The sequence below is a fragment of the Halichoerus grypus genome, chromosome 4, assembly GCF_964656455.1.
Source record: "Halichoerus grypus chromosome 4, mHalGry1.hap1.1, whole genome shotgun sequence".
Lineage (NCBI taxonomy): Eukaryota > Metazoa > Chordata > Mammalia > Carnivora > Phocidae > Halichoerus > Halichoerus grypus.
The window spans coordinates 102,410,521-102,434,217 of NC_135715.1; the positions used below are offsets into that span (position 1 = coordinate 102,410,521).

The 23,697-nt window shown below is 39.1% G+C and overlaps 1 protein-coding gene and 1 long non-coding RNA gene across 3 annotated transcripts in view; one reads left to right on the forward strand and one right to left on the reverse strand.

Annotated features, from left to right (window-relative positions):
- The window catches only part of DARS1 (aspartyl-tRNA synthetase 1), a 57,875-nt gene extending 51,048 nt beyond the window's left edge, over positions 1–6,827 (reverse strand). The window contains exons 1-3 of one of the 2 annotated variants that reach the window (XM_036123362.2): positions 6,623–6,827; positions 4,423–4,480; positions 887–979 (exon numbers count right to left, since the gene is read on the reverse strand). In XM_036123362.2, coding sequence (XP_035979255.2) covers positions 887–979; positions 4,423–4,480; positions 6,623–6,688 — 217 coding nt within the window. In that variant the 5' untranslated portion in view covers positions 6,689–6,827. Of the gene's footprint in view, positions 1–886; positions 980–4,422; positions 4,481–5,792; positions 5,989–6,622 lie in introns of those variants that run through there. The other variant, XM_036123363.2, reaches the window with a different exon arrangement.
- A 66-nt stretch (positions 6,828–6,893) lies between these two features.
- The window catches only part of LOC118555290 (uncharacterized), a 154,415-nt gene continuing 137,611 nt past the window's right edge, over positions 6,894–23,697 (forward strand). The window contains exon 1 of the long non-coding RNA XR_004926881.2: positions 6,894–7,285. This is a non-coding gene — a long non-coding RNA (uncharacterized LOC118555290). The remainder of the gene's footprint in view (positions 7,286–23,697) is intronic.

Here is a 23,697-nt window from a genome sequence, read left to right on the forward strand (position 1 = left end):
CTCTTCACTTAAAAAAATTAAACTTTTGGGGTGCCTGGGTGGCTCAGTTGATTAGGTGTCCCATTTTTAATTTTGGCTCAGGTCATGATCTCAGGGTTGTGAGACAGAACCCCGTGTTGGGCTCTGCACTCAGTGTGGAGCCTGCTTGGGATTCTCTCTCTCTCCCTCTCCCGCAACTCAAAAACAACAACAAACCCAAAAAGAAACAAACAAACAAAAAAACCCCAAAAAAACCAACCTTAAAATTTTGAGAGGTGCTAGAAAAGTACCTTAAAGTCTTGGATTTAATCTGAGTCTTTAAGGTCAAATTATTTTTAAGGATGTCTTTTATTAATTTTTTGTTTTTAAGTAGGCTCTACACCCATGGCGGAGCCCAACATGGGGCTTGAACTCACGACCCAGAGATCAAGACTTTAGCTGAGATCAAGAGTTGGAGTTCAGGAGGAGTAAGATGGCGGAAGAGTAGGAGACCCAAATTTTGTCTGGTCCCAGGAATTCAGCTAGATAGTTATCAAACCATTCTGAACACCTACAAACTCAACAGGAGATCGAAGAAAAGAATAGCAGCAATTCTATGAACAGAAAAGTGACCACTTTCTGGAAGGAAAAATGTCTTCTCTTGAGCACAGATATAAAGGGTAAGAAATATCAGCAGGAAAAAAAAAAAGTCTGGGGAGTTTAACCAACTGAGCCATCCAGGCACCCTAAGGATGTCCTGTAAGAACTAAAATTAATTAAACATGGATTAATGCTTCACAGTGATTTAAGAAAGAAAATAAATCTTTTTGTTTTGTTTTTAAAGATTTATTTTGGTCTGTGAGGAATTTGCAAAACAAAAAATTCAGAGTCCTTACCAAAAGGGCTATAATTATGAAATCAATCTTACCTTTAGCTCTACTTGTATGAACCCTTGCACGCACCCAAACAACTTCATCAGCTTTGTGTACTGTCAAGTCACTAACCCGAACCAAAACTCGATCTGCAGCAAATAAGTAAAACAATTTTGTAATTCAGAATTTACAAAGTCATAATTATTTTGGTTTAACAGCTAGCGTAAGTACTCGGTATTATCTTTTTTTTTTTTAAAGATTTTATTTATTTGACAGAGAGACACAGTGAGAGAGGGAATACAAGCAGGGGAAGTGGGAGAGGGAGAAGCAGGCTTCCCGCAGAGCAGGGAGCCCGATGTAGGGCTCGATCCCAGGACCCTGGGATCACGACCCGAGCCGAAGGCAGACGCTTAAGGACTGAGCCACCCAGGCACCCCAGTACTTGGTATTATCTTAAGTAATTTTCAATCTCTGATAACACTTTCTTTTCTATCATTCTCCATATGCAATTTGCTTCAAGTTTTATGAATTATACTAAGTACATCTCTAAAATCTATCCAATTCTTTCATCTTCATTGCCACCATCTCAAACCAAAATACCATTTAGTTTGCCTAAACTACAGCAACAGCCTCATAATTGGCATTCCCTGATCCCCTAATTCTGTCTACATTGGACTCAAAGAGATAGTTTCAAAATGCAAATCTCTTGAATACTTCAGTGACTTACAGGGCCAAATACAGCCTGTCTTCACCTGCCTTTGCCTAAAGGGACATGGTATTTTCCCTTGCCTGCCATAGTATATAAGTGAACCGCACAGGGTTGGATTTTCTGCCAGGCCTGGATAGTCATGGTACCAGGACACAAAGAATGATCCAGGGAAGGCATGTTCCTCAAAATGAACTAATCAAAGTCCTTCTGTGGGACTTACTAGAGAGACATGGGAATGAAGCTCTCTTCCCTGGGGTTCCTGAGCTGAGATGGTGTAGGCCTGGGCTGTAGCCACTACTTTTCCCAGTACTTGAGATGGCAGGTTGAGAGAATAAGGCCAATAACCTAAAGGAAGTGGAGCCAAAAAGTGAAGACAGAAAGTATAGATGCTGCTTGAGCCTCTAGATTCAATTATGCTGTCTGCTATCTCATACTTTGTTTCCTATAGTTATGTGAGCCAATAAATTCCCTTTTTGGCTGTAAGTGAGCCCCCCAACGCTAATTACAAAATACTATATTTATCCAGAAATCCCCAAATAGGAAAACTGTGACAAAACAACTATTATGTCAAGATAGTGACATAAGGCAATCATGATCCAGAAATCATTTTATTATTTTATATGCAATAATTTGAATATCAAAGAAAAATTTAAGTATTAATTAAAAACATAGTAATAGACATGACATCATAACATCAAGAGTAATAAAAGATCTCTATTCTCAAGAGTTACATTGCCTAATTGTAACCAAATCTGTCAATATCACATGCAGCAAAACCTAGTTACTACATTACTAAAAATACTTTTGGGAGGATATTATAATGAAATCAAATTATAAATCTATTTTACCTACTTTGCTAAATGTATTTGTAACTTGTCTCTTGAAACAAGAAGATGAAGCTTAGAGAGAATCTGATTTACAGAACACCATGGTTCTCATTGCCAGAAACAAAGAGAAAGAATGAGGAATTTTTAAGCCATTTTGCAGAACATTGCCAACAGACCTTATAAATTAAGCCAATTTCCAAATTTGCTGTGTAAACTCAGGCAAAAGAAAGTGTGAAAGAGAAAAGACAGACAAAGCAGCATAAAAATTTAAAAGACAAATCTGAAAATGCCAAGACTGAAAAAGGAAATGACTTATTAACTAGTCAGTCAAAACTCAAAAGCAAATGAAACAGAGTAACATAAATCTAAAAGAATGAGGTTATAAGTGGCATGATTAGAGTAATTTTAAGAGTACTTTTTAAAAAAAGATTTTATTTATTCATTTGAGAGAGTGAAAGAGATCACAAAGGGAGAGGCTGAGCAGAGAGCCTGATGCAGTATGGGGCTTGGGACTTGATCCCAGGACCTAGAGATCATGACCTGAGCCCAAGGCAGATGCTTAACCGACTGAGCCACCCAGGTGCCCCTTGATATTACTTTTGAAAACAAAGAGTATCATTTCTTTTTTTGTGTAGCATTAGAACTAATTAGCACGGGGTTCTCAACCTTCAACACATCCACAAATACTTGAGACACATGTCACACTCTCATCAGTATGACTGGCTGAGACAATGATCATGGGCAGCAGGATTTCAGTTTGAAAATCTACTGCCTCTTCCACACTTTTAAGTCACTAGCATTAGAACAAAGGAATTTGGAGAAATGGAAGCACATGCGAAGGAAACTTCGTGTTGAACCAAGTATTAGGATTTTAGCAGAGATAAACCAAAGGTAGAATTTTCCTGTTATATTACTGTTACCAGGTGACATACATAGTTTATCCCCCCTACCCCATGAGAAGAAATTATAAGTGGAAGACAGTAGTCTGGCTTTGCTAACCAAATGGGAACAGTGTAGCAATAGGTGATTGGAGCTCACTTAAAAGACTGAAACTCCAGTGAGCTTCTTTGTTATAGTTCAAGGAAGTTCAATTCAGGAAGATACTGAAAAAAAAGTCTCAAATCACCCCTCCTGCTTGTCCTGGCAAGGGAATGTCATCTTCTATACTATATTGTTTGTATTCCATTTTATACTAAATTATTTTACTCCAGCATCTTTGCTTTTGGAAATAGTTTATTTTTAGCAAACCATTTGTCTTATATTGTACATTTTTCCAAGAAAGTTGAGAAGTAAAAGTGACTTTGTGGCAGTGCAATAAATCAAATCCCAAAGTACAATAAAACTGACCTGGAGGTTATTTCCAAAGCATAAAATTCATAGGCAGGCTTCTGAATCAGAAGTACATAAAAAGAGGAAAGAAAGAAAGAGAGAGAGAGAGAGAAAGAAGTACCTAGTACTTCCAATGGGCCAGAACTTAAAGTTCTGCAGTTGTACCAAAGTTTGAATGATCTGGGGTGTCTACCAAAAGAAAAGTGATTGTTAAATAGTTGACACTAAGATAAATCTGATATTACACACATACAAATATATAAAAATACAAACAAAAGGAAGAAATAAATAGAAATAGAAAACCTACAGGTCTGAGTGAAACAGCATGTGACAAGTCAATTGCAAAGAAATATAATAAAGTCAAGGGGGAAAAGGAAAGGAGGTGGCTTCATAAAACATGCAAAAAGGCTGCATATAATGAAGGCAGTTAATATTAACCATTCTTCTTTATCTCCTAGGCTAGAGCTAAATCTTAGTTAAAGCTTGTACCTTATCTTTTTAATATAATTTACCATTTAAAGTTAACTCTTTAATGTATTTTTCTTCCCTTTCTAGAGTAGTAACCCTAGACTGACAATGATTATGCAGGGTTATGGCACTTGCTTGGGTTATTCATTTAACCTTTTCAGAGTTATGCCAATCTTACTTAACTTCATGAAGAGCTTTCCTGGAATTAGAAAGACCAAAAAAAAAAAAAAAAAGGCTTTATTATCATAAAGCTACTAACCTGGTTTTTCTTGTGATTGTATCATTGAAGATACTCCATATCTCTCTTTAGCATAATCCTACAAAAAAATGGTTTTGGATTATGATTTTTTATTTACATACAAATAGCACATTATACACATACATACAAATAACAGAATATAAAAATGAATTTATTTTGGGGCGCCTGGGTGGCTCAGATGGTTAAGCATCTGCCTTCGGCTCAGGTCATGATCTTAGGGTCCTGGGATCGAGCCCCGCATCGAATAAGCAGGGAGCCTTCTTCTCCCTCTACCTCTACTGTTCCCCCTGCTTGTGCTCTCTCGCTCTGTCAAATAAATGAATAAAATCTTTAAAAAAAAAAAATTTATTTTAACTTTCAGTACCATTTTATTAATTTAGAGAGCCAGTAGTTTCAAAGTGTGGAAATCTGCCATATCATTTACCTATATATAGAAAAAGTTTCTTTTGTTTTGAAGATCACCTGTCCTGGATGGATATACCATATACAACAGCACTCAAAGATAAAATTTTCACACATATACAACACATCTTAACTACCTTCTTCAAAAAGAACATTAAATGACTTCAAAGCAGGGATATAAATTTCCTCTGTGAAGGGAGTAGGATGAAGTACCAGTTTTTATTAACTTCCTATTACAGCAAGAGATGTTCAAAGAGAACCAACATTTTTGGGTAAGCTTTCTGAGCACCAGATGTCCTCAGTTTTTAGAAATCCGAGATGTTGGATATAAGCTACTACAACTTTGTAAAAATATTCACCAGCTTCCTGTTTCTAAAACTACCTTCAGCATATAGGATTGCAAGGGGTTGGAAATAGACAATATCTAACTTCTTGTTACATTTTAAAGTCAAGAGCAGGAAACAGGAGATCTATGGTACAGACTATTAACAACATACTTACAGAATAGCTAAGTGGCCTTTTATTTTAATCTCACTTTACTTCTAAAATGGTATCTTAAGATCCTTCTAGCTATAAAATGACATAATTCCATCAGAATGTCTACCTTATAATCTAGATCTATGCTATCTGCAAAGGAGCACAGTTTACATAATTAGATCAAGAAATAGCGAAAATAATTTCCTTAGATTTTACAAGGTACTTTAAGACATAAGGAAGCAATTAGTTTCTGTCACTCCCTAGTTATCTGCTGGAATCCTCTCCTTTAGATCTGGCAGATATTGGAGTTTGTGTTTATACCAAAATACACCAGACATATTAAGGTGAATACTGAATAATTTTTTTTTTCCAAATTAAAAAAAAAAAAAAACACCTAAAGACAAAGATAACCCAGCCCTAACAGATAGTCACACAACGCAGCATGAGGCCACCATAAACAGACTACAGCGTGTGAATACAGGGTCACTTACCAGTACTGTTCATATTTCAGCAACTTTTATTTCATCTAATATTATTAAGATGACCCATTCCTTATGTAGCTTATCACAGATTCATAACTCCTCAAGTGAAAAGTTAGGAGCTGGGTAGGGCTATTGAGGCTCGGTTATCCTACAGCACAGTGTTGTAGGACGGCTTCAAACTTTCATTTCTGAAAAGCACTGAAGGACCACTGGGTATTATGAATTACCCACATGATTTTGAATCACTTCATCTCAAATGCTTGCTCTGCAAACTTCCCTACCTACCTCACTGGGTCACTAGAAGGGAGAAAGTAAATAAAAATGGCAAGCGTTCTTTGAAGCGGTCACATGGTAAATAGTCATTAAACATATCGGCAGATCGTTTTACTAAGTACCGTCATTACTTGCAAAAACATTAGGAACACGAGAGCTGAGGAAAAAATCGATTACTAGTGGACATTAAAATTTTACGGGGCAAGGAGTAGGGGCGATTACATGAGGGACGTGCCTAACCCAGGGAAGCGTGTGACCCCGCCGCTCCTACTTCCGGGACAGTCGGTGCTCCACGTCCACCCCACCCCGGGACACGCTTCTGTTAAGCTAGGCCTCCCAAGCGTCCCTGTGAGAAATGAGATCCGGGGTGGGTCTGGCCACGCTGCTCGCGCAAGGGCCCTGGAAGCGCAGTGAGGGCTCTGGGCATCCCGGCCCCAGGCCCGCGGCCTGCAAGCCAAGTGCCAAAAGGGAGCCGGAGGCAGGGCCCCGCTCACCCTACTCCCTCCCTCAGCGCGGTGCGGCCCAGGCGGTCTGTTTTCCCAGCCCCGAGGAAGGAGGACACCCACTTCCGCGGCATCCATGATCTCCCGCGGCTTCTCCTGACTCTTGCGGCTTTGGTTGGCGCTGGGCATCGGGACAATGGGACGGGGCAGCGGTCACCACCCTTCCTCGCAGGCTTCCGTAGGACAGGCAACGGGGCTGCTCTCTGCCACACAGTCTCCGCCCTCCCGGCACTCCAGCCAGCACGCGCGCTCGGACTCCCTGTGGAGGGTCGGCCTCGGAAAGATCGCGAGAACTGAGATTCTTGAGCGTGTAAGGCGAGCTCCTCAGTGCCGCCGTCTCTTCTTGCCCCGCCCCTACGGGCGTTTACCTGGAGTTTGAGGGAGTCCCTGGGAATGCGTTCGGAGTCTCGCGGGACTGGCTCTGAGGACTTGGGTGCCTGAGGAGTGGGCATGCCCCGGACCTCCGTCGTTTTTCACTCTTATCCCCGCTGCGACTTTTGCTCGGTTCTCATTTCAGTCTTATTTACCCCTACTGGCTTTAAATGCAGACTGTTCCCTAAAACATTCACCCAAGCTCAGGCGTCGGCTTTTCCTCCCTCGGACTTTCCCGCCTTCATACTCCGCAGCGGCATCGTAGCTGCCTGCGTTTACGGGAGACCTCTTCGCAAACTGCTCTCTGTATTGGGGTCACAGGAGTGCTGGGTTAAAAGCAGTTGGCTTGCTAAGGTAGGATTGAGTACCACTACCCAAGTGATAGGTGAGGTGTCAACATAATGGTAGAAACCCCATACAATTGCACTGATTACCTGGACCCACTGCATTATTTCAGGATGTGCATAATGTTGGTTGTTTAAGGGACAAATCACCCTGTTAGGCTTTTAAAAAATTGTGATCCATGAGCCGTTTATCGCAAGTGAAAGTAATTTGGGGGCTAGATTACTGTCTCTCCTGCTAGACTTCTTTGCACTCTGTCAAGTTTTAACTATCTTAGTAATGTCTTAGCCAGGCACAAGTGGCACAGTTAATACTCGTTAAAGAGTGCAGAGAGATCCCAGGGCAAATAAAAGGGCTCTGGAGGCTGCCTAATTTAGGTCCTTGGATACAGTCGTGAGAAGACAGACATTCCTGCCCTTGTGTAGCTTACCTTTTTTCTGATTGTAGCTGAGAAGAGAGATGCTATGAAAGTTTCTTTGAGGGCATTCACCTCAGGGTTCCCTGAGGAAGTGATTCTTCAACTAAAATCTAAAGTAGGTGTAGGGGCCAGCCAGGTGAAGAGGGACTGAAAAAACAGAATATTCAAGACGAGGGGGTAAAGAGAGAAAGATCATGGTCAGGTTTGGAGGTAGTACGCATGAAATGCTTTTGAGACATCCGAGGGGAGATGTCCAGCTAATCACTGGCCTTGTGGGGTCTGGAGCATAAAATAGAGGTCTGGGCTACGGATAAAGACGGGTAAGACAGGAGAGGTAGGTGGTAATTGAAGTCCTGGACTAGAAAAGAATGTTACAGGAAGAGAGTATTAACATTGATCCTCAACTGCTACGTAGACCTCAAGTAAGATGATGACTGAAAAATATTCGTTGGATTTAGTAACATAGAGGCCATTGGTATTCTTAGTAAACACTGTTTATGGCAAAGTGATGGGGTCAGAATTGGCTGAGAAGTGAGTGACAGTGAAGAAATGAAAGTACTGCGAAAGTGATTCTAACAAACCTTTATATGGTGCTTACTATTTGCCGAGCATTATCAGTGTTTTAAATTTTTAAAAATTCTTAGATGAAACAATATTAAGTGTACGATATAGTGATTCAACTTTTATATATGTTATGAAATGCTTACCACATAAACTGCAGTTACCATCTATTACCATATAACTTTATTACAATATTATTGGTTATATTCCCTATGCTGTACTTTATATCCCCATGACTTATTTTTTAAATTTTTTTTTTACTTTTTAAAGATTTTATTTATTTGAGAGAGAGCAAGAGAAAGAGATCAGAAGGAGAGGGAGAAGCAGACTCCCCGCTGAGCAGAGAGCCCAACTAGGGGCTAGATCCCAGGACTCTGGAATCATGACCTGAGCTAAAGGCAGACGCTTAACCGACTGAGCCACCCAGGCTCCCCCACCGCCAACAACTTATTTTATAACTGGAAGTTTGTACCTCTTAATCCCCTTTACCTGTTTTGCCCATCCCCTCACCCTCTCCCCTCTGGCAACCACCAGTTCCCTGTATTTATGATTCTACATTTTGTTCTTTTCTTTTTTAGATTCTACATATAAGTAAAATCATATATTTGTCTTCCTCCGTCTGACTTATTTCACTCAGCATAATGCCCTCTAGGTCTATCCATGTTGCCCTCGATGGCAAAATTTCATTCTTTTTATGGCTGAGAAATATTCCATTGTGTATATACCACATTGTCTTTGTCCACTCATCTATCAGTGGACACTTAGGTTGCTTCCATGTCTTGGCTATTGTAAATAATGCTGCAATGAACATAGAAGTGCATATATCTTTTTTAATTAGGGTTTTTTTAAAATTAGGGTTTTCATTTTCTTTGGGTCAATACCCAGAGTGGAATTACTGAATCATATGGTAGTACTATTTTTGATTTTTTGAGGAAACTCCGTACTGTTTTCCATAATGGTTGCACCAATTTACATTCCCACCCACAGTGCCCAAGGGTTCCTTTTTATCCACATCCTTGCTAACACTTGTTATTTCTTGTCTTTTTGATACTAGCCATTCTGACAGGTGTGAGATGATATCTTACTGTGGCTTTGATTTGCATTTTCCTGACGATTAGTGATGTTGAGCATCTTTTCATGTATCTGTTGGTCATTTGTATGTCTTTGGAAAAATATCTGTTCAGGTCCTCTGCCTGTTTTAATCAGATTTTTGGGGGGTGTTGAGTTGTATAAATTCTTCATATGTTTTGAATAGTAATCCCTTATCAGATAACGTCATTTGCAAATATCTTCTTCTATTCAGTAGGCTGCCTTTTTGTTTTGTTGATGGTTTCCTTTGTGTGTTAAAGCCTTTTTTTTTTTTTTTTTTTTTTGGTGTAGTCCCAATAGTTTATTTTTGCTTTTGTTTCCCTTGTCTGAGGAAAAATATCTGGAAAAATGTTGCTAAGCCTGATGTTAAAGAGATTACTGCCTCTATTCTTCTAGGATTTTTATAGTTTCAGGTTCTATATTTAGGTCTTTAATCCATTTTGAGTTTATTTTTGCCTGTGGTGTAAAAAAGCAGTCCATTTTTATTCTTTTTCGAGTAGCTGTCCTGTTTGCTCAGCACCATTTATTGAAGAGACTGTCTTTTCCCCATTGTATAGTCTCCTTTGTTGTAGATTAATTGACCATATAAGCTTGGGTTTATTCCTGGGATCTCTGTTCTGTTTCATTGATATATGTGTCTGTTTTTGTGCCACTGCCATACTCTCTGATTACTATAGTTTTGTACTATAGTTTGAAATCTAGGAATGTGATACCTCCAGCTTTGCTTTTCTCAAGATTCCTTTGGCTATTTGGCATATTTTTTGGTACTATACAAATTTTAGGATTATTCATTCTAATGATGTGAAAAGTGCTATTGGTATATTGATAGGAATTGCACTGAATCTGTAGATTGTTTTGGGTAGTATAGACATTTTAATAATATCAATTCTTTTTTTTTTTTTTAAAGATTTTATTTATTTGACAGAGAGAGACACAGTGAGAGAGGGAACACAAGCAGGGGGAGTGGGAGAGGGAGAAGCAGGCTTCCCATGGAGCAGGGAGCCCAATGTGGGGCTCCATCCCAGGACCCTGGGATCATGACCTGAGCTGAAGGGAGACGCTTAACGACTGAGCCACCCAGGCGCCCCAACAATATCAATTCTTCTAATCTGTGAGCATCTTTCCATTTATTTATGTTATCTTCAATTTCTTTTATCAATGTTTTATAGTTTTCAGAGTACAGGTCTTTCACCTCCTTGGTTAAATTTATTCCTAGATATTTTATTCTTTTTGATGTAATTATAAATGGGATTGTTTTCTTTTTTCCTTTTTAAAGATTTTATTTATTTATTTGAGAGAGAGAGAATGAGAGACAGAGAGCACGAGAGGGAAGAGGGCAGAGGGAGAAGCAGACCCCCCGCCGAGCAGGGAGCCCGATGTGGGACTCGATCCTGGGACTCCAGGATCATGACCTGAGCTGAAGGCAGTCGCTTAACCAACTGAGCCACCCAGTCGCCCAAATGGGACTGTTTTCTTAATTTCTCTTTCTTTTTTAAAGATTTTATTTATTTCACAGAGAGAGAGACAGCAAGAGCAGGAACACAAGCAGGGGAAGTGGGAGAGGGAGAAGCAGGCTTCCCACGGAGCAGGGAGCCTGACACGGGGCTTGATCCCAGGACCCTGGGATCATGACCTGAGCCGAAGGCAGACGTTTAATGACTGAGCCACCCAGGTGCCCCTTAATTTCTCTTTCTGCTAGTTTGTTATTGGTGTATACAAATGCAATATATTTCTATATATTAATTTTGTATCTTGCAACTTTACTGATTCCCTTTATCAGTTTTAATAGTTCTTTGGTGGAGTCTTTAAGGTTTTCTCATATAGTATCATGTCATCTGCAAATAGTGAAAATTTTACTTCTTTCTTGCCAATTTGGATGCCTTTTATTTCTTTTTGTTGTGTGATTGCTGTGGGTAGGACTTCCAGTTGAATAAAAGTGGTGGCAGGGGGCATCCTTATCTTGTTTCTGATCTCAGAGGAAAAGCGTTTAGCTTTTCACTATTGAGTATGATGTTAGCTGTGGGTTTGTCATAAATGACCTTCCCTCTATACCCACTTTGCTGAAAGTTTTTATCATGAATGGATGTTGAATTTTGTCAAATGCCTTTTCTGTATCTATTGAGATGATTGTATGGTTTTTATCCTTCATTTTGTTGATGTGATATATCACATTGATTGATTTGTGGATGTTGAACCATCCCTTGTATCCCTAGAATAAATCCCACTTGATCGTGGTTTATAATCCTTTTAATGTATTGTTGAATTAGATTTGCTAATATTTGTTGAAGATTTTTGCATTTATGTTCATCAGGGATATTGGCCTATAACTTTCTTTTTTTGTGGTGTCTTTGTTTGGTTTTGGTATCAGGTAATGTTGGCCTCATAGGATGAATTTGGAAGTATTCTTTCCTCTTCTATATTTTGGAATAGCTTGAGAAGGATAGGAATTAACTTTTAAAATATTTGGTAGAATTCACTTGTTAAGCCATCTGGTCCTGGACTTCTCTTTGTTGGGAGTTTTTGTATTGATTCAATTTTATTACTAGTAATCAGTCTGTTCAGATATAATTCAGTCTTGGTAGATTGTGTGTTTCTAGGAATTTATCTATTTCTTTTTTGTTGTCCATTTTGTTGGCATAATTTTCTAGTCTCTTATAATTGTATTTCTGTGGTCTCAGTTGTAAGTTGTCTTTCATCTGATTTCTTTCATTTATTTGAGTTCTCTCTTTTATTTCTTGAGAGTATGGCTAAAGGTTTATCAATTTTGTTTATCTTTTCAGAGAACATTTCTTAGTTTCATTCATCTTTTATATTGTTTTTTGTTTGTTTTGTTTATTTCTACTCTCATCTTTATTATTTAATTTCTTCTACTAACTTTGGGCTTTGATTATTCTCTTTTCTAGCTCCTTTAGTGGTAAGGTTAGATTGTTTATTTGAGATTTTTCTTGGTTCTTGAGGTGGGCCTGAATTGCTATAATCTTTCTTCTTAGAATTGCTTACTGTATCCCAAAGATTTTGGACCATTTTGTTTCCATTTTCATTTGTCTCAAAGTATTTTTTAATTTTCTCTTCGATTTCTTTGTTGACCCATGGTTGTTTAGTAGTTTGTTGTTTATTTTCCATGTTTGTGTGTTTTATTCTGACTTTTTTCTTGTAACTGATTTCTAGTTTTGTACCATTGTGGTTGGAAAGGATGTTTGATATGATTGTAGTCTTCTTAAATTGACTGAGACTTGTTTTTTGGCCTAATATGTGATCTGTCCTGGAGAATGTTCCATGTGCATTTGAAAAGAATGTGTCTTTTGCTGTTTTGGGATGAAATGTTCTCTATATATCTGTTAAGTCCATCTGGTCAAATGTGTCATTTAAAACCACTGTTTCCTTGTTGATTTTCTGTTTGGATGATCTATCCACTGATGTAAGTGGGGTATTAAAGTCTCTTACTATTATTGTATTGCTTGTCAATTTCTCCCTTGAAGTCTTTCAACATTTGCTTTACATATTTAGGTGCTCCTTTGTAGGTGCATAAATATTCACAAATGTTATATCCTCTTGTTGGATTGATCCCTTTATTATGTGATGCCCTTCTTTGTTACTTGTTATAGTCTTTGTTTTAAAGTCTATTTTGTCTGGGGTGCCTGGGTGGCTCAGTTGGTTAATCATCTGCCTTCGGCTCAGGTCATGATTCCAGGGTCCTGGGATTGAGCCCCGTGTTGGGCTCTCTGCTTGTCGGGGAGCCTGCTTCTCCCTCTCCCCCTGCCTGCTGCTCCCCCTGCGTGTGCTCTCTCTCTCTGTCAAATAAATAAATAAAATCTTTAAAAAATAGTAAAGTGTATTTTATCTGATATAAGTATTGCTACACCAGTTTTTTCTTCACTTCCATTTGAATGGAATATCTTTTTCCATCCCTTCATTTTTGGTCTGTATGTGACTTGAGATCTGAAATGAGTCTCTTATAGGTCTTGTTCTTTACCTATTTAGTCACCCTTTGTGTTTTGATTGGAGTATTTAGTCCATTTACCTTTAAAGTTATTATTGTTAGGTGTGTACTTATTGTCATTTTGTTAGGTGTGTACTTATTGTCATTTTGTTAAATGTCTGGTTGTTTTTGTAGTTCTTCTCTATTCCTTTTTTCTTATCTTGCTCTCTTCCCTGGTGAATTAATGAATTTTTTTAGTGTTATGCTTGGATAACTTTCTCTTTATTTTTTGTGTACCTGTTATAGAATTTTGGTTTGTGGTTACCACGTGGTTCATGTGTAACACCCTATGTACATAGCAGTCTATTTTAAGTTGATGGTTGCTTAAGTTCAAACACATTCTAAAGGCACTACATTTTTACACCCCCTTCCACATTTTATGTTTTTGATGTTATATTTTATGTTTTTTCATTTTGTGTATCCCTTAACTAATTACTGTAAATGTAGTTGATTTTTACTACTTTTATCTTTTTAACCTTCATAATAGCTATGTAAATGATTGATCTATTACCTTTACTGTATGTTTGCTTTTACCAGTGAAATTTTTCTTTCATAATTTTTTTTACTTTTGGTTATGATTTTTTCTTTTCCACGTAAATAAGTCCCCTTAATATTTCTTATAAGTCTGGTTTAGTGGTGATAAACCCCTTTGGAAATTTTTTGTTTCTCCTTCAATTCTGAATGATAACTTTATCAGGTAGAGTATTCTTGGTTGTTGGTTTTTTCCTTTCAGCACTTAGAACATATCATGCCACTCTCTTCTGGCCTGCAAAATTTCTCCTGAAAAATCAGCTGATAGCCTTATAGGGTTTCCTCTTATAGGTAACTAGTTGCTTCTCTCTTGCTGCTTTTAATGTTCTGTCTTTATCTTTAATTTTTAACATTTTAGTTTTTATGTGTCTTGGTGTGGCCTCTTTGGGTTCATCTTGTCTGGGGCTTTCTGTGCTTCCTGGATCTGGATGTCTGTTTTTTCCCCCAGGTTAGGGAAGTTTTCAGCTATTATTTCTTCAAATAAATTTTCTGTCCCTTTCTCTCTCTGTTCTGTTTACGGGACCCCTATAATGTGAATGTTAGTATGCTTGATGTTTTTCCAGAGGTCCCTTAAAATTCTTCATTTTTAAAAATTCTTTTTGCTGTTCAGCTTGGGTGATTTTCATTACCCATCTTCCAGATTCCTGATCTGTTCTTCTGAATCTTCTAATCTGCTGTTGATTCCCTCTAGTGTGTTTTTCATTTCAGTTATTGTATTTTTTAGATCTGATCGGTTCTTTTTTATATCTTTGTTAAAGTTTTCATTGAATTCATCCACTGTTCTCCCAACTTCGTTGAGCATCCTTATGGACCATTACTTTGACCTCTTTATTAGGTTGATTGCTTATCTCTGTTTCATTTAGTTCTTTTTTTTTTTTTAGTTTTATTGTAAGTAATCTCTACACCCCATGTGGGGCTCAAACTCATGACCCTGAGATCAAGAGTCACATGCTCTTCTGGCTGAGCCAGCCAGGTGCCCCTCTTTAGTTCTCTTTCTGAGGTTTTTGTCTTGTTCTTTCATTTGGCATGTTGTTTCTGGGTGTTAGGAAGGTCAGCTACATCTCCATGTCTTGAAAGTAGTGGCCATATAAAGAAGGTGTCTTATGGGGCCCAGAAGCACAATCCACCCTGGTTACCAGAACCAGGCACTCCAAGGATATTCCCTGTGTGGGCTGTGTGTACCTTCCTATTGTAACTGGGCTATAACTACTGTAGATGTGCTGGTGGATGGGGCTGGCCTTCCTCCTTTCCCCTGGGTGGAAATCATTTTGAAGGAGCACTGGTCCTGGTCAAGGCTGTCTATTGGGTGTGGCAGGATGGTAGTCACTTTGGGGAAGTGGTGCCTGCTGGAATATGTGGGTTGGGTGGGGCAGGTCTGCAGGGGAACATCAGGGTAGGTTGAGTGGTCCTGGCAAGGTGGAGGGAGAGTGTCAGAACTGGCACCCACCACTGTTGGGCCAGGTAGGATAAAGGAGGGGAAGAGAAATGGTGCCCACCAGCACTTCTGTTCCTGGGTAAAGTTCTTACAGATCCCTGCTTCTCTACACATGTCCTAAAAGTATTTTTGGGTTTGGTTCCTGACCAGACTGCATCTCTCTCCCTCCTACCCTCTGGATGTGGCTTTTTCTTTATATTTTCAGCTGTGGAAGAGCTGTTATGTTAGTCTTCAGGTCATTTTCAGAAAGTTGCTCTATATTTAGTTGTATCTTTTGTGTGTCCGTGGGAGGAGGTGAGCTCACTACTTCCTACTCGGCCATTTTCCTCTTGCCTCTGTAACTCACTTAATTGTTATACCAATATTATTAGAGAGACAATATTACAATCTTTTTCCATACGGGGAAATTGAGGCAAAAAGATGTGAAGTAACTTGCCTATGGTTACAGAGCCATTAAAAGATATATTTGAATTCAGGGAGTGTGGTTCCAGAATCCGTGTTCTTAACCTCTTACATTGGTTAAGAACACTGCCTTTCTGAAGGAGAGGATGCTAGGATAGCTATAGATGTTTGGTTTCAGGAAAAGGAAAGAACTCCCATTTGATGAGTTCTGTTTTCTCTAAGAAGAGGCTAAGTCATGAATGGTGGGTGTGGCTGTAGGGGAGGGAGAAAAGAGAGATTGGTGATTTGAGGAGAACAGGAAAGATTAAATAGTCCTGGAAGTTATTTAGTATTTGGTATTATTTCTGGGGATTGTAAGGACTCGTTTGGTAGGGAATCATGAATTTCATGGAAGTGAGCCTCCTCCAGACCATGGCTGGTTGGTGCTTTTATTCCCTCAGTTAATTGTAGTCCTAATGTATGAACTGATGGTCAGAAATCTGAATACACATTATTGTCCTTTTGCTAAAGTACAGATCTTACTTTTTAATCTTTCCATTGCTTATGAAGCCTCTACATGTACTTCTTCCTTGCTTTGATCTCCTTGTCTCAATAGATTAATCTTATTTAGGACATAGCCCTGGGGGAAGACTGTAAATATAAACTCTTGTTTCTGGCTTTCTTAATAGTGATGGAAAAGAAGAATTTGCCAGATCAGTGACCATATACAATGTGCCTGAGGTCTTGTGAATGTACTCTAGTAAAGATAGCACAGCTGTAACTACTTGCTTGAATTTGCAGTAGTCTACCATCAGTTTCCTGTATCTGTCTGCTTTTTGCAGGAGCCAATTGGTGAAAATAGAAATATGATGGGGATGGTCAACTATGAGGTCTCTAAGGGTTACGCTAATCTCTGCCATTTTCCCTAGAGATATGATAATGTTTATGATTTACTCTCATAGTTGAGGACTGGGGAAGCAACCTTGCAGGTATCCAAATAAACCATATAGGCAAGGGCTGACTTGAACTGCAGCTAATCTGAGCCTTGGAAAAATGCCATGTGATCATCCTAGAACAGAAGGGGCTGCAAGGCCATCTCCTTTTTGCTTCCCTATCTCCCCTAGGATGCTGTCTAATGAGGTATGGGACTCTGTCATGCCCTTCCCACCAGTGGAGCTACACAATGTGAACTGCATCAGTGGAGTCTAGAAGTGACTCCACAGCAACATGATGTCTGTAACTCATATTGCAGTCATCTGGTCCCTTTTGTTTCAGTGTCATCCTTTTTGGTGTGTAGGACAAGGATCATGGGGAGCTGGCATCTTTAGCTTATTCTTCTTTTCGCTATTTAATAACAAACTGTCAAAATCTAAAAGTGGCTTTTTATATCTTTACCGATCAAATCAGTCTGGGCTTGACCTTGGCCTTGCTTGTCTTGTGTGTTCCTATCTTGACAGGAACCAATGTGGGGTTCTACCAATTACCAAATGTGTCCATTCCAAACTATACATTTAGGGATCAGTAAAATGACTATGGGTAGGCCCCCATAGACCCATTCTAGGTGTTGCTGTTAAGAGGTTTGAAGCACCATTGTGATTCCTAATCCTTTGTATGTGATTCTTTTTTCCCTGGGAAAAAGAAGTTTGCAGTAGAAGTTTGCTAGTAGGTTACCACTCATCCTTCTCTTTGTTCCCAATGCTCTGGAATTTCACAAAGTGTGTCATCCTGTAGGTCTAAATTTACCCTTGTGCTGGACACTCAGCAGGCCTTTCAATCTGGAAACTCATGTAACTTAGTGCTGGGGCATTTTCTTGAAAACTTTCTCTGATGATACTCTTCATTTTCTTTCTGCTCTCTTTCTTGAATCCTTATTATTCAAATATTGGCTTTTCTGAGTTGGTCTTCTAATTTTTTTATCGTTTTTCTCCATTTTCCATCTCCTTGCCTTTTTGAGCTGCTTTTGGGAGATTTCTTCTACTTTATCTTCTGATCTTTCAATTGAGATTCTCATTTCTGCCATCCTGTTTATTATTTCCCAAAGCACTTTTTTGTTCTCTGAATAATCTTTTAAAAGAATAGCATCCTGATTTTTTTACACAAAGGCAACATCTTATCTTTCTGAGCATAGTAATAAGGTCATTTTTGGGGGGTAATTTTTAAAGTATTCTCTCTACGTAGCCCATTTCTTACAAGCTATTTTTTGTTCATTTCTGGCCTCTATCTTCCATGTTAGAGACCTACCCCAGTTGTCTGGTGAATATTTATTTAATTTTCTGTATATTGTGATATTTTAGAATCTTTTTTTTTATGAATCCTTGATTGCTTATTTTAAAAATGGGGACTAAAAATATAATTAGAAGCTCTGAGCATTTGGATGGGGTTTGTCCATTTTGAGTTTTACTGTATAGTAATCTCATTGAGCCATTTGATAGGCAACCCCAGATGTTAAGATCTTTAGATATTTCCCCGTTGGCTGGTCAGATTGTTCAAGAAAAAACTCTTCTAATCTGCTTGAGGAGTGTAAGTCTGCAGTGTTCTGGGAATATTCAGCATTCAACATGCTTTTAGTCATTGAATCCCCCTATTTTTGGTACAGTACCCAGTTCCTAAAGTCCAAGAATTCACTCTTTTACCCTCTCCAGAGAATACACCACGACAGGGTAGGAGAGGACCCTTGCCAAGAGAGTGCAGTAGGGAGGGATGCAGGGATCAGACTTCTCAGGTAGCTTTCCCCAAATGTTCCTTTTTATAACTCCCAGTCCCTGCTTCCATTTTCAGAGGTACTTGGTGCTGCTTGTTTTGATTCTTTTGAGGTTTCTATGGTACAAATTAGGTTGATTCTCAGTGCTACCTTAGGATTAAACTTTTCATATCTGAAAAGTTGGTTACCATTGGTCTGTCTGCTCTCTAGTTTCCCATATTTTGGGGCTATTGTCTCCTGTTCTCATATACTCTTGGTTGTAGTCTTTGTAGGATTAGGGGCAGGAGCAAAACTGGATCTGCTGTCTTAGCACAGAAGTCACTTTTCATGTTTTATTTTATAATGTCAATGTATACAAAATTTTTAGCAGATGACTTATAATTACCATGATGAAAACCAATGCTCATTCATTCTTTCAACAAATATTTATTGAGTGTCAACAATGTGCTAGGCATTAGTCTAGGTATTTGGGACACACTAGGGAGCAAAGCAGATAAAGATCCTAGCTCTTTTTTTTTTTTTTTTTAAAGATTTTATTTATTTATTTGACAGAGAGAGAGAGCACAGGCAGGGGGAGCAGCAGGCAGAGGGAGAGGGAGAAGCAGACTTCCTACTTAGCAGGGATCCTGAAGCAGGGCTCCATCCCAGGACCCTGGGATCATGACCTGAGCTGAAGGCAGATGCTTAACCAACTGAGCCACCCAGGCGCCCCAAAGATCTTAGCTCTTGTGGATCTTATCTTTTCGATGGAGGAGGCAGACAATAAATAATAAAATAAGTAAATTATATAACATGTTAGAAAGTGATAATAAGAAAGAAAGAAAAAATAGAGCAAGGTAAGGGGAATGAAGATTGCTGGGGGACAGGAGGGCAGGTAGGTTGCAGTATTCAATATGGTGGTCAGAGTAGGCTTTGTTGAGAAAGTGACATTTGAATATTTGAAAGCAGTGAGAGATGTGGCAATATACAGATGTGGGGGAAGAGCATTCCAGGCAGAGGAACAACCAGTGCAAAGGCTTTAAGATGGGAACAAGGCCAGTGTTCTATATAATAATGTCTTCAGGCCTCTGAAGTGTGAGCATAAATGACTCCAGTTTGCCAAGCTATTTTTTTTCATTGCATAAAAAAATCCATATAATATAAAACTTTACTCTCTTAACCTTTTTAAGGTATACTGTTTAGTAATGTTTATTCACATTGTTGCGTAACAGATAAGTAGAACTTTTTCATCTTGCAAAACTGAAACTCTATGCTCATCAAACAACAACTCCCCATGTCCCCCTCACCCAGCCCTTGGCAACCATCATTCTACTCTCTGTTTTCATTTTGACTACTCTAGATATCTCATATACGTGGAATCATACGGTATCTGTCCTTTTGTGAAAGCATTTGCCAAGCTTTTTAAGTTCTTGTATTGCAAATTTATTCTGGCTCCAGCCTTGCTCTTCTTTTAGCTATTACTTCTCTCCTACATGCATGTAAGTCAAATCTTAACACCCCTGTTTACCAGCTGAATCAGATAGGATGCCTTTGGCTGCAAGGGAGAGAAACCCTGACTCAGACTGTTTCAAACAGTAAAGGAACGAATGGCTCACATAGTATAGAGTCTAGAGAAAGGGAGCTGAAGTTTGTTCTATCCAGCGCTTCAGCAATGTCATCAAGGACTGAGGAGTTCTTTTTTATTTTTTCCTCTCAGCTCAGCAGGTTTCAGCCTCAGGCTGGTAGCAAGAGGGTTGCAGCTAATTCAGGCATTATATCCAGTCATGACAATATCAGGGAAGGAAAGAGACCTTCTACTTTATTGTTCCTGTCTCTTAGACACAGGAACCTTTCCTCAAAGTCCTTTCATGAGGCTTTCCTTCACATCCAATTGGCCAGAATTCTATCACATGCCTGTGTCTGAACCAGTTCCTGGGATGGGCTGGGTCTTTGCCCCCATAGAAGCACATGAATGCATGGGAGAGAGGTGGACACCTATATAAAATCAGATTCTGTTAGAAAAGAGGAAAGGGAGAAGGATGCTGAGTACATAGCTGAGGTATTGTGATATAGTAAGAAATATATATTTGGTATTCATCTCTGGTTCTTGGAACAGGACTTCTAAACCCTTGGAATCTTCTGAGTGATAGAGGTGATAGGAGTATGTTTTGTTATTCTTTTAACCACACCTGAATTTATGTTAATGAGATAATTGGTGGCTGAAAGCCCCGATAGCTCTAGGATGCAGGCTTATTTGCCAGAAGAAGCAACCATGTGATTAGAGGGTTGCAATTTTCAGCCGGACTCCCATCCCTAACCTCTTGGGAGGAGAGGCTAGGCATTGAGTTAATCACAAATGGCCAATGATTTAGTCAATCATACCTACATAGTGGAACCTCAATACAATACCTAAATGAAAGGGTCAGGACAGCTTCTGGTTTGGTGAACACATCTGTGTGCCAGGAGGGTAGTGCATCCCAGATTCCTTAGGAACAGAAACTCCTGTGCTTGGGATCCTTGTAGAACCTTGCCCTATGTACCTCTTCATCTGGCTATTCAATTGTGTCCTTTATAATAGCCTTTATAATAAAACGATAATAGTAAGTAAAATGCTTTCCTGAGTTCTGTGATCCATTATAACAAATTCTCAAAACTGAGGAGGGGGTCATGGGAACTTCTGACTTGTAGCCTAGCCAGACAGAAGTGTGGGTAACCTGAGCACCCACTACTTTCAGCTGGTGTCTGAAGTGGGGCAGTCTTGTGGGACTGAGCCCTTAACTTTTGGGGTCTTCGCCAATGCCAGGTAGTGTCAGAATTGAATTAATTGCAGGACACCCTGTTGGTGTCTGTATGGAATTAGAGAATTACTTGGTGTGGAAAATCCATACATTTAGTGTCAGAAGTGTTGTGAGTAGAAAATGGTGCTAGTAGTTACAGTACAGCCAACAGTGTCGGCTACAGCAGCTGTATGATTTGAGGAAAGTTATTTAACATCTCTGATTCTCAATTTTCTTGAGACAATAAGAATAATGCTATTTTTCTCATGTGAGGATTAAATGATATAATAACTGAAGTGAGAAAACATACATAAAACCACCCAGGACAGGCCATGGCACGTAGTATTGCCTGGTTCAGTCGTTCTGCAGTTGTGGAACCTGGACCAACAGCACCAACATCAGCATCACCTGGTGTTACGGGCTGAATCATGTTCCCCGCTTCTCCTCCATTCATATGTTGAAGCCCTAACTTCAGGTACTTCAGAATGTGATTGTACTTGGAGATAGGTTTTATAAGAGGTAATAAAATAAGGTCGATAGCATGAGCCCTAATCCATTATGACTGGTGTCCCTGGAGGAAGAAATTAGGACCCAGACACACACAGAAGGATGACCATGTGCAGATACAGGGAGAAGACAGCCATCTATAAACCAAGGAGAGAGGCCTCGAAAGAAACCAACTCCGCCTATACCTTGATCTCAGACTTTAAGGTTCCAGAACCGTGAGAAAATAAATTTCTGTTATTTAAGCCACCCAGTCTGTTGTACTTTGTTATGGCAGCTCTAGCAAACTAACATTATCAGGGAACTTGTTAGAAATATAACGTCTCTGGCCCCACCCCAGACATACTGAATCAGAAACTGTGAGGGTGGAGCTCAGCATCCTGTGTTTTAAAAGTCCTTTAGGGGCACCTGGTTGGCTCAGTTGGTGGAGCATGGGACTCTTGATCTCAGGGTCGTGAATTCAAGCCCTGCGTTGGGTGTGGAGCCTACTTTAAAAAAAAAAAAAAAAAAAAAAGCCCTTTACATTACTTTGATTTAACACTTAAGTCTGAGAAAGGCTGGCCTAGTTGTTAAAGGATGGAGGAACTTGACTAGCTTGGGTTCATATCCCAACTCTACCACTTAGCAGCTGTGTGATTTTGGGTACTTTTACAAATGTCTTTGTGTTCCAATCTCCTCATCTGTAAAGTGAGGATAATCCTAGTCCTTACCTGTTAGGTTGCACTGGTGATAAATGAGTTGATCCGTATGGAATTTAGAACAGTGCTTGGTGCATAGTTAATGCTCAACAAGAGTGAACTATGACTGTAGAAGATAACATGTAAATGTTGAGTCTGAATCTCATTTTAAATGGTTGGGTTTGGAAAAAGAGATAGTAGCTGAGCTTATTGAAATTATTTGTAGAGTGAGGTCCTGGAGACTCTCTTAAATAAAGTTGAATACTCCAGCCCCTACTTTGGCTGCTTAAAACCCTTTTTTTCTTACTTCCTCGTTCATGATTGTGATGTGGAAGATGCAGACGGTGCCAAGTTCTTTGTAGTTTATGCAAATAATACACAGCACACATTGTTATGTTGCTCTTCATTTTCTACGAAGGCCCCATTGTCATCAATTTTATATCCTGTTCCCATGAGAACTTTACCTTTTTCTTCTCTGCATTCCATTCTTGATGGATTATCTAGTTTCTCATCTAGACAACTTACCCTCTTTTCCCGATGGCCCATTTAGAACCACCTCCTATTAAAAAATAAGTTTTCCATCGAGGCATCTGTATACTCATTTCCCTTGTTTTTTATTTGCCTTCTATCCGAAGTGATTCCAGTTGTTTTACAGTGTGCAGCTGCTACTAGATAATGCCATTTTCACTGGGGGAGTTGCATTTTCCAGCCTTGTTTCTGTATATTTGATTGTCTTCAGTACTTTATGTGAGCTGTAAACACACTGGGTAGAAACAACTCAATAAATGACAAACAGTAAAATGAATAATAAAAAGTTATAGTCTCATATAAGGAGAATGAGTGGGGTCCTTCTCCCATATAGAAGTAAGCCAGGGATATCAATATGTTTAGAAAACTACTGGCTAGCTGCTACTTTAAAATATTCTTTAAGTCACAAACTTGTTTTCCCCTGCAGTATGCAATTCACTTTCCCCTCTGCTTAGCTTCTTAATCACTCCAGGAACCATCACCATTCATTTATCATCCAGGCCCCAAACCTTGGTGTCCTTTCTTACTGCTTTCTTTTCTCCCCAACATTGAAATATCTACCAAAATCTTTCTGTTATTGTATTTCTAACATTATCCATTTCTAACTTATCTCAGAGACCAGACTTTCTACAATCATGAGGCACTGGACAGTCAGGGTAAATAATAATTCATTTGGTTAGATTACCTCCAATCTTATTTTATAATTCCATGCCTTACTATAGCCATGTCCAGAAGTTCTATACTTTTAGACCCCCTCCCCCAATAAATTGAAATGTAAAATACAAAGTAAGTGTAAAGTATACCACACTTTTAAAAGAACTGTATATGAGCCAGGAGGTGGGGAAAAATAAAAATTTCAGTAAT